The sequence below is a fragment of the Lolium rigidum genome, chromosome 1 (assembly GCF_022539505.1).
Source record: "Lolium rigidum isolate FL_2022 chromosome 1, APGP_CSIRO_Lrig_0.1, whole genome shotgun sequence".
Lineage (NCBI taxonomy): Eukaryota > Viridiplantae > Streptophyta > Magnoliopsida > Poales > Poaceae > Lolium > Lolium rigidum.
The window spans coordinates 95,307,090-95,319,727 of record NC_061508.1 but is presented as its reverse complement, the minus strand read 5'-3'; the positions used below and the strand labels follow the sequence as shown (position 1 = coordinate 95,319,727).

Genomic DNA, 12,638 nt, shown 5'->3' with positions numbered 1-12,638 from the left:
AAATATTCTCGGAATTGGACGAAATCAACGCCCAGAGTCTTATTTTTCCACGAAGCTTCCAGAAGACCGAAGGGATTACGAAGTGGGGCGACTAGGCGCCGCCACCATAGGGCCGCGCGGCCAGAGGGGGTTCCGCGCCGCCCTATGGTGTGGGCCCCTCGCCAGCCCTCCAACCCTGCCCTTCCGCCTAATTAAAGCCTTCGTCGCGAAAAACCCTGTACCGAGAGCCACGATACGGGAAACCTTCCAGAGACGCCGCCGTCGCCAATCCCATCTCGGGGGATTCAGGAGATCGCCTCCGACACCCTGCCGGAGAGGGGAATCATCTCCCGGAGGATTCTTCATCACCATGATCGCCTCCGGATTGATGTGTGAGTAGTTCACCCCTGGACTATGGGTCCATAGCAGTAGCTAGATGGTTGTCTTCTCCTCATTGTGCTATCATGTTAGATCTTGTGAGCTGCCTATCATGATCAAGATCATCTATTTGTAATGCTACATGTTGTGTTTGTTGGGATCCGATGAATATGGAATACTATGTCAAGTTGATTATCAATCTATCATATATATGTTGTTTATGTTCTTGCATGCTCTCCGTTGCTAGTAGAGGCTCTGGCCAAGTTGATACTTGTAACTCCAAGAGGGAGTTTTTATGCTCGATAGTGGGTTCATGCCTCCATTGAATGCGAGACGAGTGACAGAAAGTTCTAAGGTTGTGGATGTGCTTGTTGTCACTAGGGATAAAACATCAATGCTTTGTCTAAGGATATTTGTGTTGATTACATTACGCACCATACTTAATGCAATTGTCTGTTGTTTGCAACTTAATACCTGGAAGGGGTTCGGATGATAACCTTGAAGGTGGACTTTTTAGGCATAGATGCATGCTTTGGATAGCGGTCTATGTACTTTGTCGTAATGCCCCGATTAAATCTCATAGTAGTCATCGTGATAAGTATGTGCATTGTTATGCCCTCTCTATTTGTCAATTGCCCAACCGTAATTTGTTCACCCAACATGCTATTTATCTTATGGGAGAGACACCACTAGTGAACTCGTGGACCCCGGTCCATTCTTTACATCTGAAATACAATCTACTGCAAACTCTGTTCTTTATTGTTCTTCGCAAACAAACATCATCTTCCACACTATACATCTAATCCTTTGTTTACAGCAAGCCGGTGAGATTGACAACCTCACTGTTACGTTGGGGCAAAGTACTTTGATTGTGTTGTGCGAGGTTCCACGTTGGCGCCGGAATCCCTGGTGTTGCGCCGCACTACACTCCGCCACCAACAACCTTCACGTGTTTCCTTGACTCCTACTGGTTCGATAACCTTGGTTTCTTACTGAGGGAAAACTTGCTGCTGTGCGCATCACACCTTCCTCTTGGGGTTCCCAACGGACGTGTGTCTTACACGCCAAGACTTGACATTTACAATAGACCCCCAAATTTTTTCACGAAAACGCAATCAGGTCCTCGGTCGCCGACACCATCTTTGACCTCCAGCACCGGGTACCCTCGCCGGCGGCTTTTTCCTTGATGGATTTGCAGGTTTGAAAACTATAATTTTCTTACGAATAGTGTCTTTTGTGAGACATTTTTTATTTAGTGCAAAACCACAAATTCAGCCATAGATGTTTTTTTTAAGAACGAGCTATTACATTTGCACTTTTTTGTTTATTGGGCTGGTTCTGAGCCCAGCCCACATGCTCTTACTCTCTTAATCACAATGGGCCGAGTTGGAAATTAATGCGCCCTTTCGCCTCAGGCTGCAAGTGGGACACGACGCGGGGCCCCGCATGTTTTCTGCATCAGCCCGCAGCCAATCAGTGGGCCGCCTGCGGCAGCCCGCATGGACGCGGAGACCGCTTCTTCCGCAGCGAATCAATCGGCTTTCTTCCTCCCTGCCTTTGCTAGTAGTACTACTGCGACGTTTCTTGTCGCCGGCGACAGAGCGCGGGCGCTCGCACAAGGGGGTCATCTCTTGCCGCCGTTCCGGACGTCCACACGCCGGCGGCGGAAGCTGTACCCCGACCCAAGACCCCCGCCGACACCGCGGCGGGACAGGAAGTGCAGCGCGGCGGCGGACGCCGCGGAACCGTGCAGGTGACCTTGGGAGAGGAGAGCTCGACGGCCCCCATCCTACCACGTCGGGCCCCGGACGCTGCTGTCGTACCCGTCGGGAACATGCGACCGGACCGCCTTGAGGCTCCCGGAGACGAACGCAGCGCCGGCGCCGCCGCGGCCGGGGATGTAGACCTTGGAGGAGGCGGAGGGGCGCAAGCCAGAGTAGATGATGGAGGGGCGGGAGGTGAAGCAGAGGAAGAGCTCCGTGCCTCCACCGTCGCCGCTGCCGCCGCCCCGGTCCGCATCCGCCGCCCCGAGCTGCGATTCGGGCTGGCCCGCATCCGCCGCTTATTTTTCTTCATTATCTGTGGGAGCCCGCGTATGTACTTAAGTGGGCCTAAATCTGCGGCGCCGCAGACGGCCCGCTACCGCTTGCACCCTGTTTCGCCCTTCCGAGACTTCGCAATTATACTGGTGCCTGCCTGAGAAAAATTCCCAAAAGCACCTCCGCCTCTCGCCGATTCCGTCCCCGGCCTCTCCGCCGCTCCGCTTCTCGCCGACGAAACCCTACGCGCTCGCCGCTGCCGCCCTCGCCTCCATCCGCGCCCGCGATGTACGCCGACAGGGTCTCCGGGCGGAAGCGCTCCGTCAGGGACCGCCTCGGCTCCGGAGGCGGCGGCGGAGGCTCTCGCCCGCGGCCCGACTCCGCCAAAAGGTGCGCTCGCTCGCTCGGTACCACTGCTACTTCAGCTGTTTCTTGCGCTGCTTGATGTTGCACGCTCGCAGCCTCTGCTCTGAGATCCGTAATCGAGTCGAGATGGGTCCGAAATGTGGCTGAGGGCCGTGGAATCGGGGAGTTCGTGCTCTCGGTAGCTAGCTTGATGCTTGATCAGCGGAGCTCAGTGCCCTTTTCGGTGTAAGTGGGTCTGATTAGGTGTGTCGTACATGGGATCCGGAGTTTGGCTATTATGGAACATAGGATCCGATCAGTAGCTACTCTGTCTAGTCTCTAGTGGTTTTTGCTGGCGGTGTGATTAATCAGACATAGAGGAACCGCTACTGTTGCTTCTGCAAATGTGATCAATCAGCGGCCTTTCTTGCATTCTCACTTATTTCAAATACGTTTAGAACATTATGCCCGTGTGCACCAGCATTGCGTGATATGGAACAATTTTGGCACTGATGGCGGTTCTTGTGACAGCAAGGCTGATCATCTAGATACCAGTTGGCATCGCCCCATCTTGTCCTGCCTGAGTGCTTGGTGATGTTTCAGCTTATTAAAATTCTTGAATGGGCGCATTGTTTTCACCTGGTCCCCTAACTGCAAATTGTTAACGCACTTCTTTAGAGAGAGGAAACTGATATTCTTAACATCTTTCATATTGGGCGTTTTACAGGTTTCGCCAAGTTGATGGGACTTGGAGGCGTGAGCTCTACAAGGATTCTGTGGGAACCCAAAGTCCATGTAAGGAAGAGTGCCTGAATAATTTTGAGCATGCCATTTCTTTCTACGTCCCCTTTGGAGATTTACTGTTATCTTGGTTCTTCTGTTGTGCATGGTTAAGCTGTACTTGCTTCCAGAAATCTCCAAGCAGTCCAAAAATCACACTTTAGGCAAAGCACCCAGGTTGTGAGGAGATCATCAGTTCCAGATCTTCGTGAAAAGTTATCTGGAGTTCGACGCCCTCAACTCAGTAGCAAAATTCAGGTCCCAGAACCTGTAGCTGAGATTGCTAAGAGTGCTAAACCTGTTCAAAAGAGGAAACTCCCTGCTGCTGCTGCTGCTGCTGCTGCTGCTGCTGCTGCTCCTCCTCCTCCTCCTCCTCCTCCTCCTGCCCTTCCTGTCACTCAAAAAGTAAACGCACCAACTGCACCCAAGCAATCCCAGGAAAAGGTGGGATAGTTCTATGTGTATTCTTATAAGTTCTTATCCTGATTTGCTATTACTATTTCGTTTGGTCTTCTAGTCTAATAGGTGAATACTGTATTAGCATGTTACCCTTTGATTTATTTGGCGAGTGCTGTCAATACAATGGAACTGCTTTCTGTCTGAACATTTAATATGTGCAACCTTTAATTTGATCCTGATCTTTTAAGTTTGGTATAGATTCTTATGTATGTTAATCCCTTGCATCTGTGGGATGTTTGCTTGTTTGGATCCAAAAGTGTAATCTTCCTAGTTTAGTATGACTGTACGCTGAACGGTTATTCTTGTCTAAAATACTAGATGCTTGTTGCTTACTTTAGGGTGTCATCATTGTGTATGCTCTAGTGAATGCTAATAATTTGTTTATTTGGAACGTGCAGGCTGATACCTCGCTTGACAGATTGCTTAAGTCTCTTGATCTGGAGAAGTATTCCATAAATTTCCAGGCTGAAGAGGCATGTTTGATTTATGTGGCAATTTCAAACCGTGGATGTGCTACTAAATTTGTTGATGTATATTCACTTTTCAGGTTGATATGAAAGCACTGGTTCACATGAATGAGGAAGATATGAAGTCTTTAGGAATTCCAATGGTACTGCAAGAACTTGATAAATTATTTATTGTACAGTTTAGAAGTTTGTCCCCTTTTCCCCCAAAATGTGTTTAAACTATGTTGTTAAAATATGAAATCTTTCTTCCTGAGAAGACTAAACTGGTATAACGATTTGTGCTGATCTTCTCTGGATGAGGTTGGTAGAGCTATCAAAGTGAAATTGTTGCAGTCGAATGATTTAGTGTACTGATTATGTCTTTCATTTTCTTTTGCTTGGCGTGTGTGTATGTACAGAGTTTGTATCCAGTCAGCTCAGTTATTAACGTGTATATGATCTAGTCCACTCCTGGGATAACAAGTATAAGCATTGGTTGGGTAGACTGAAATAAACTGGTCAAGTAATTTGTACCTTAAGCTCCACTTTATCTATGCGTTCAGCTTCAGTGTCATCAAACTTATTATATACAAAGTAGCTGACAGCCCAGGTAAAGGTTTGGCAAACCATTTTCTTGAGTTATACCATGCCCCGCTTACTACAACGATGTCCATTTATTATTTTGTAGCTTTCATTTTTCTTGCTGTCCCTGTAAAGCTTTTGCCTAAAGCTTGATCTCTGACTTTACCAATGTGTACTCTAGTCACATAGTGTCTTCTTCCCAAGATGCTCCATCCATATTAATTTGCTAACTTGATTCTGCTTGCAGGGCCCACGGAAAAAGATACTATCGGCATTGGCTTCCAAGAGAAAGAAGTCCTCAAAATCACTACCACCTACCAGCTGAATGCATCTTGAGCCGTGGTTAGCTAGATGACTTGTTGATTTTGGATGTGCCTAGCATCATGATCATCCTGTGTTGTAACTCCATTAGGGGTGAGATTTCTATCTATCGAGACAGTGTATAAATGTAGAACTATGTGATCTCGCAATGGTGGGTAATGCAAGACAACTAACAGTCCATAGGAGATCTGCTCCAATGGTTACCTGGAATATATGGATCTGGTTTACTATGCCTTTGGGATTGTTTCCGGTGTACGTCAGACCCAGTTGTTGCTTATTAGTCTAAACAGTGAAGTTAGGGCGATGAACAGCAACCAACTTATTCGTACAAACTTCTGGAGGATCTGGGTGTTGCATAGCTGTCACGTGGTGAAGTCTGGTGAATGCTGATGTTCTATAGATGGAACTGGTGGAACCGGCTTGTCTTAGAAACTTCTTTTTGGCAAATCGGTTTATGCCTTTACCCTGCAAAATGATGATTAGATCAGCTCAGGCTTGTACGGTACCTTCACTGATCAAACTCTGGCACAGATGCTATCGACTATTTTCCTCTAGCGCCCAAACTAGCAACTCAGTGTTGTGCATGTTATAAGATGCGAAAGGGAAGAGGCGCGAGGATAACTTCTGCAAGCCAAAAGCCTCTGAATTATAGAGATTTCATAAGATTTTTTAGGATTTTTTCCTATGGATTACCTTAATGGCGCTACATAAATTACTATGAATTCCTATGCATCAATTTTATAGGAATTTAAACATCCACTCCAACCTCTTTCTTAGACTCAAGCGCACACGTTTGGGCCACTTTTTCTGTGAATTGAATTTCTTGTGTTCCATTCAAACGACTATTCCTGCAATTCTTTTCTGTTGTGATTTGTGAGGTTCCTGTGTTTTTCCTATATTTTTTTAACCCTGCGATCCAAACACGTGGGACACCATGGTGGATTACCAGAATCAGTTTGCCTCATCAACAGAATCTAGTTTGCCTCATCCGTTTTGCCAATTGATCATAACACCCAGGACACTAGTTTCCATAGTGCACTCTCAGTTAGTGCGCATCAAAGGAGAATTCCCAGGAGGTTAAGGACGCGTTTGATATCCTGGATCAATTTTGGGGCTTTTGAGGGACAGGCTTCCTGGGCGTTAGCCCGTTTGAACCGAGAAAATTACAAAAAACCACCACATATCAGTCAGTTGGTTCAAAAAACCACCACTTTATAAAAAAGTTTAAAAAAACCACCAGTCTACAGGTAACACGTAACAAGAAGCACTGATTCACCTCTAAAGCTGGTTTAATCACGAAACTGACCTGTGGACCCCACTGTCAGGATGATGTGGCATGTCGGTCATGGTTACATGAGACACACATAAATTGGTACTGGTTCTGGGTTTTTCTGTAAATTTTAGGGGGTCCACTTGTCAGATGGCATCCTCTCTTATCCTCTTTTTTTCTCAAAAAAAAAAGGGTGAGAAGCACCACCGCACTATCTCTTCCGTGCCCGGCTACCGGCGCATGCCCTCCCCCACCACCACCTTCTCCCCTGCCCCCGGCCGTCGACCCACAAATAGGGCGCGCGTGGCCCCTCGCCTCCGTGGTGTGCTGGATTTGGATCCCGCTGTTGTCTTGCACCTCCGTGCTGGCCATCGTCGCCGCCGCCTTATTTTGCGCGCCGCTATGACTCCGGCGACGAATTCGCGTCGGAGTAAGCTTCACCGACCCTCGCCGAGCATCCTACAAGACCCACGGGCCGAGCTCGAGAAGGTCCGCCGCAGCGTGCGAGCAAGTGCGGCATCAGCGGTTGGAGGTCCCGGTCGCGCGCCGCCGTGTGGAGGTCCTGGTTGCGCGCGCCGTTGCCGCAGTCGCTTGGGGCTCCGCCCGGTTTGGGCCGTGGTCGTGCACCGAGAATATTTGTCCCGGTGGTGTGCGAGCATGGGCGAGTGGACGGGCGTGCGAGTGCGGACGAGGTCGACGCCGACCTGTGGAGCTACGCCGGCGGCCGCAGCCGATCTCCTACAGGGTGGCGCGGGCGAGCTTGGCCAGGGCCAGAACGGGCTAGATCCGCGAGGGGGCAGCGCGGGCGGCGAGGGCGAGCTCGGCCGTGGCACGGCTGGGCGTGCTCCGGCGGCGGGCGGGCGCAGGTGGCCGCGGGAAAAATCCATGGCGGGGGCGAGCATGCCGGTGACCGTGGCGGGGCGCGCGCGTCTGGGTGAAGGTCAGGGCAGCGAGGGCCAGTACTCCGGTGCAGGGCCACGACGGGATCCAGAGCACGGGGGCGAGCACACCAGGGAAAACGAAGGTAAGGCGTCGGCGACGGCCATCACGTCGGTGCAGAGCGGGGGAAGAAGCTGGGGTAGGGGCGGAGGAGGAGGTGGTGGGGAGGGCCTGCACCGGCGACGGCGGCCGGGCACGGAGGAGCCACCATGGGCTGCAATGGTTCTTTGGGAAGAAGGACACGAGGCCCACACAATTAAAATTTATACTATATGAAGGCTCTTATTGCAAAATGTACATGCCATGTCAACCTGACAAAAGGTCCCAGTAGTCAGTTTCGTGATTAAACCAGCTTTAGAGGTGAATCAGTGCTTCATGTTACGTGTTACCTGTAGAGTGGTGGTTTTTTAAAACTTTTTTATAAAGTGATGGTTTTTTGAAACAACTGCCTGAAATGTGGTGGTTTTTTGTAATTTTCTCGTTTGAACCGAACTTCAAGCCACTTTTAGTAATTTGTTTAGTAGTTCGGAATGCATCATTAGGGGCCTAGGCCTCTAGGGCCAAAATGCTCGTGATGATTGGTCGCTGATGTCTACGGGAGCTTCTATTCTTGTAGACAGTGTTGGGCCTCCAAGAGCAGAGGTTTGTAGAACAGCAGCAAGTTTCCCTTAAGTGGATCACCCAAGGTTTATCGAACTCAGGGAGGAAGAGGTCAAAGATATCCCTCGCATGCAACCCTCGCAACCACAAAGCAAGAAGTCTCTTGTGTCCCCAACACACCTAATAGGTGCACTAGTTCGGCGAAGAGATAGTGAAATACGAGTGGTATGAAATAGTAGTGGCAACGGCACCGGAAAAGTGCTTTGCCCAGGACGAGTAAACAAGCGAGTAGTAACGCAGCAGTAGTAACGCAGCAAAACAAGTAAACAAGCAGCGATAGCGATATTTAGGAACAAGGCCTAGGGATTAGACTTTCACTAGTGGACACTCTCAACATTAATCACGTAACAGAATAGATAAATGCATACTCTACACTCTTGTTGGATGATGAACACATTGCGTAGGATTACACGAACCCTCAATGCCGGAGTTAACAAGCTCCACAATTCAATGTTCATATTTAAATAACCTTAGAGTGCAAGAAAGATCGACACGACTAAACCAAGTACTAACACAAAGCATGCACACTCGTCACCTTCACGCTATGTAGGTGGAATAGATCACATCAATACTATCATAGCAATAGTTAACTTCACAATCTACAAGAGATCATGATCATAGCATACGCCAAGTACTAACACGGATGCACACACTCGTCACCATTACACCGTGCGGGAGGAATAAAACTACTTTAATAACATCACTAGAGTAGCACATAGATAAATTGTGATACAAAACACATTGCAATCATAAAGAGATATAAATAAGCACTTCACTACGCCATTCATAACGGTGAGTAAGTATTCCGTGAAATATAGCCTAAGAGACCCACACGGTGCACACACTTGTCACCTTTACACACGTGGGACAAGGAGTCTCCGGAGATCACATAAGTAAAACTCACTTGACTAGCACAATGACATCTAGATTACAAGCATCATTATATGAATCTCAATCATGTAAGGCAGCTCATGAGATTATTGTATTGAAGTACATAGGAGAGAGATGAACCACATAGCTACCGGTACAGCCCCGAGCCTCGATGGAGAACTACTCCCTCCTCATGGGAGCAGCAGCGGTGATGAAGATGGCGGTGGAGATGGCAGCGGTGTCGATGGAGAAGCCTTCCGGGGGCACTTCCCCGCTCCGGCAGCGTGCCGGAACAGAGACTCTTGTCTCCCAGATCTTGCCTTCGCGATGGCGGCGGCTCTGGAAGGTTTTCCGTATCGTGGTTTTTCCGCCTCAGGGTTTTCGCGACGGAGGCTTTAAATAGGCGGAAGGGGAGCCTCGGAGGGGGCCTGGGGGGCCCACACCATAGGGCGGCGCGGCCCCCCTCTGGCCGCGCCGGGTGTGGTGTGGGGCCCCCGGTGCTTCCCTACGGCGGCTCTCGGGTGTTCCGGATGGTTCCGGGAAAAATAGGAACCCGGGTCTTGATTTCGTCCGATTCCGAGAATATTTCGTTACTAGGATTTCGAAACCAAAAACAGCAGAAAACGAGAACCGGCACTTCGGCATCTTGTTAATAGGTTAGTTCCAGAAAATGCACGAGTATGACATAAATTGTGCATAAAACATGTAGATAACATCAATAATGTGGCATGGAACATAAGAAATTATCGATACGTCGGAGACGTATCAGCATCCCCAAGCTTAGTTCTGCTCGTCCCGAGCAGGTAAAACGATAACAAAGATAATTTCTGGAGTGACATGCCATCATAAACTTGATCATATTGTAAACATATGTAATGAATACAACGATCAAAACAATGGTAATGACATGAGTAAACAAGCCGAATCATAAAGCAAAGACTTTTCATGAATAGTACTTAAAGACAAGCATCAATAAGTCTTGCATAAGAGTTAACTCATAAAGCAATAATTCAAAGTAGAGGTATTGAAGCAACACAAAGGAAGATGAAGTTTCAGCGGTTGCTTTCAACTTATAACATGTATATCTCATTGATAATTGTCAACATAGAGTAATATAACAAGTGCAATATGCAAGTATGTAAGAATCAATGCACAGTTCACACAAGTGTTTGCTTCTTGAGGTGGAGAGAGATAGGTGAACTGACTCAACATAAAAGTAAAAAGAATGGTCCTTCAAAGAGGAAAGCATCGATTGCTATATTTGTGCTAGAGCTTTTATTTTGAAAACATGAAACAATTTTGTCAACGGTAGTAATAAAGCATATGAGTTATGAAAGTTATATCTTACAAGTTGCAAGTCTCATGCATAGTATACTAATAGTGCCCGCACCTTGTCCTAATTAGCTTGGACTACCGGATCTTTGCAATGCACATGTTTTAACCAAGTGTCACAATGGGGTACCTCCATGCCGCCTGTACAAAGGTCTAAGGAGAAAGCTCGCATTTTGGATTTCTCGCTTTTGATTATTCTCAACTTAGACATCCATACCGGGACATCATGGACAACAGATAATGGACTCCTCTTTAATGCATAAGCATGTGGCAACAATTATTATTCTCATATGAGATTGATGATATGTGTCCAAAACTGAAACTTCCACCATGGATCGTGGCTTTAGTTAGCGGCCCAATGCTCTTCTCTAACAATATGCATGCTCCAACCATAATGGTGGTAGATCTCTCTTACTTCAGACAAGACGGACATGCATAGCAACTCACATGATATTGAACAAAGAATAGTTGATGGCGTCCCCAAAAGCATGGTTATCGTACAACAAGCAACTTAATAAGAGATAAAGTGCATAAGTACATATTCAATACCACAATAGTTTTTAAGCTACTTGTCCCATGAGCTATATATTGCAAAGGTGAATGATGGAATTTTAAAGGTAGCACTCAAGCAATTTACTTTGGAATGGCGGATAAATACCATGTAGTAGGTAGGTATGGTGGACACAAATGGCATAGTGGTTGGCTCAAGTATTTTGGATGCATGAGAAGTATTCCCTCTCGATACAAGGTTTAGGCTAGCAAGGTTATTTGAAACAAACACAAGGACGAACGGTATAACAAAACTCACATAAAAGACATATTGTAGACATCATAAGACTCCATACCGTCTTCCTTGTTGTTCAAAACTCAATACTAGATGTTATCTAGACTCTAGAGAAACCAAATATGCAAACCAAATTAGCAAGCTCTAAGTATTTCTTCATTAATGGGTGCAAAGTATATGATGCAAGAGCTTAAACATGAGCACAACAATTGCCAAGTATCAAATTATCCAAGACATTTTAGAGTTACTACATGTAGCATTTTCCAATTCCAACCATATAACAATTTAACGAAGATGAAACTTCGCCATGAATACTATGAGTAGAGCCTAAGGACATACTTGTCCATATGCTACAGCGGAGCGTGTATCTCTCCCATAAAGTGAATGCTAGGATCCATTTTATTCAAACAAAACAAAAAATAAAAACAAACCGACGCTCCAAGCAAAGTGCATAAGATGTGACGGAATAAAAATATAGTTTCAGGGGAGGAACCTGATAATGTTGTCGATCAAGAAGGGGATGCCTTGGGCATCCCCAAGCTTAGACACTTGAGTCTTCTTAAAATATGCAGGGGTGAACCACCGGGGCATCCCCAAGCTTAGAGCTTTCACTCTCCTTGATCATATTGCATCATACTCCTCTCTTGATCCTTGAAAACTTCCTCCACACCAAACTCGAAACAACTCATTAGAGGGTTAGTGCATAATAAAAATTCACATGTTCAGAGGTGACACAATCATTCTTAACACTTCTGGACATTGCATAAAGCTACTGGACATTAATGGATCAAAGAAATTCATCCAACCTAGCAAAAGAGGCAATGCGAAATAAAAGGCAGAATCTGTCAAAACAGAACAGTCCGTAAAGATGGATTTTATTAGGCCACCAGACTTGCTCAAATGAAAATGCCCAAATTGAATGAAAGTTGCGTACATATCTGAGAATCATGCACGTAAATTGGCTTAATTTTCTGAGCTACCTACAGGGAGGTAGACCCAGATTCGTGACAACAAAGAAATCTGAAACTGCGCAGTAATCCAAATCTAGTACTTACTTTACTATCAAAGACTTTACTTGGCACAACAAAACATAAAACGAAGATAAGGAGAGGTTGCTACAGTAGTAAACAACTTCCAATACACAAATATAAAACAAAGTACTGTAGCAAAATAACACATGGGTTATCTCCCAAGAAGTTCTTTCTTTATAGCCGTTAAGATGGGCTCAGTAGTTTTGATGATGCACTCGCAAGAAATAGTATTTGAAGCAAAAGAGAGCATCAAGAGGCAAATTCAAAACACATTTAAGTCTAACATGCTTCCTATGCATAGGAATCTTGTAAATAAACAAATTCAAGAAGCATAATGCCATAAGCATAGAAAAACTAGATAAGCTCAACTTCAAGATTTTAAGCATATAGAGAGGTGTTTTAGTAACATGAAAATTTCTACCA

General features: G+C 46.4%; 1 protein-coding gene across 1 annotated transcript; it reads left to right on the top strand.

Moving 5' to 3' along the window:
• The first annotated feature begins 2,682 nt into the window (after positions 1–2,682).
• On the top strand, positions 2,683–5,563 carry LOC124678093 (ankyrin repeat and SAM domain-containing protein 6-like). Its single transcript, XM_047214026.1, has 6 exons — positions 2,683–2,786; positions 3,469–3,536; positions 3,637–3,965; positions 4,379–4,453; positions 4,528–4,590; positions 5,256–5,563. The coding sequence occupies exons 1-6, from the start codon at positions 2,683–2,685 to the stop codon at positions 5,331–5,333; spliced, it is 717 nt and encodes a 238-aa protein (XP_047069982.1). The 3' UTR covers positions 5,334–5,563.
• Positions 5,564–12,638: the final 7,075 nt, after the last annotated feature.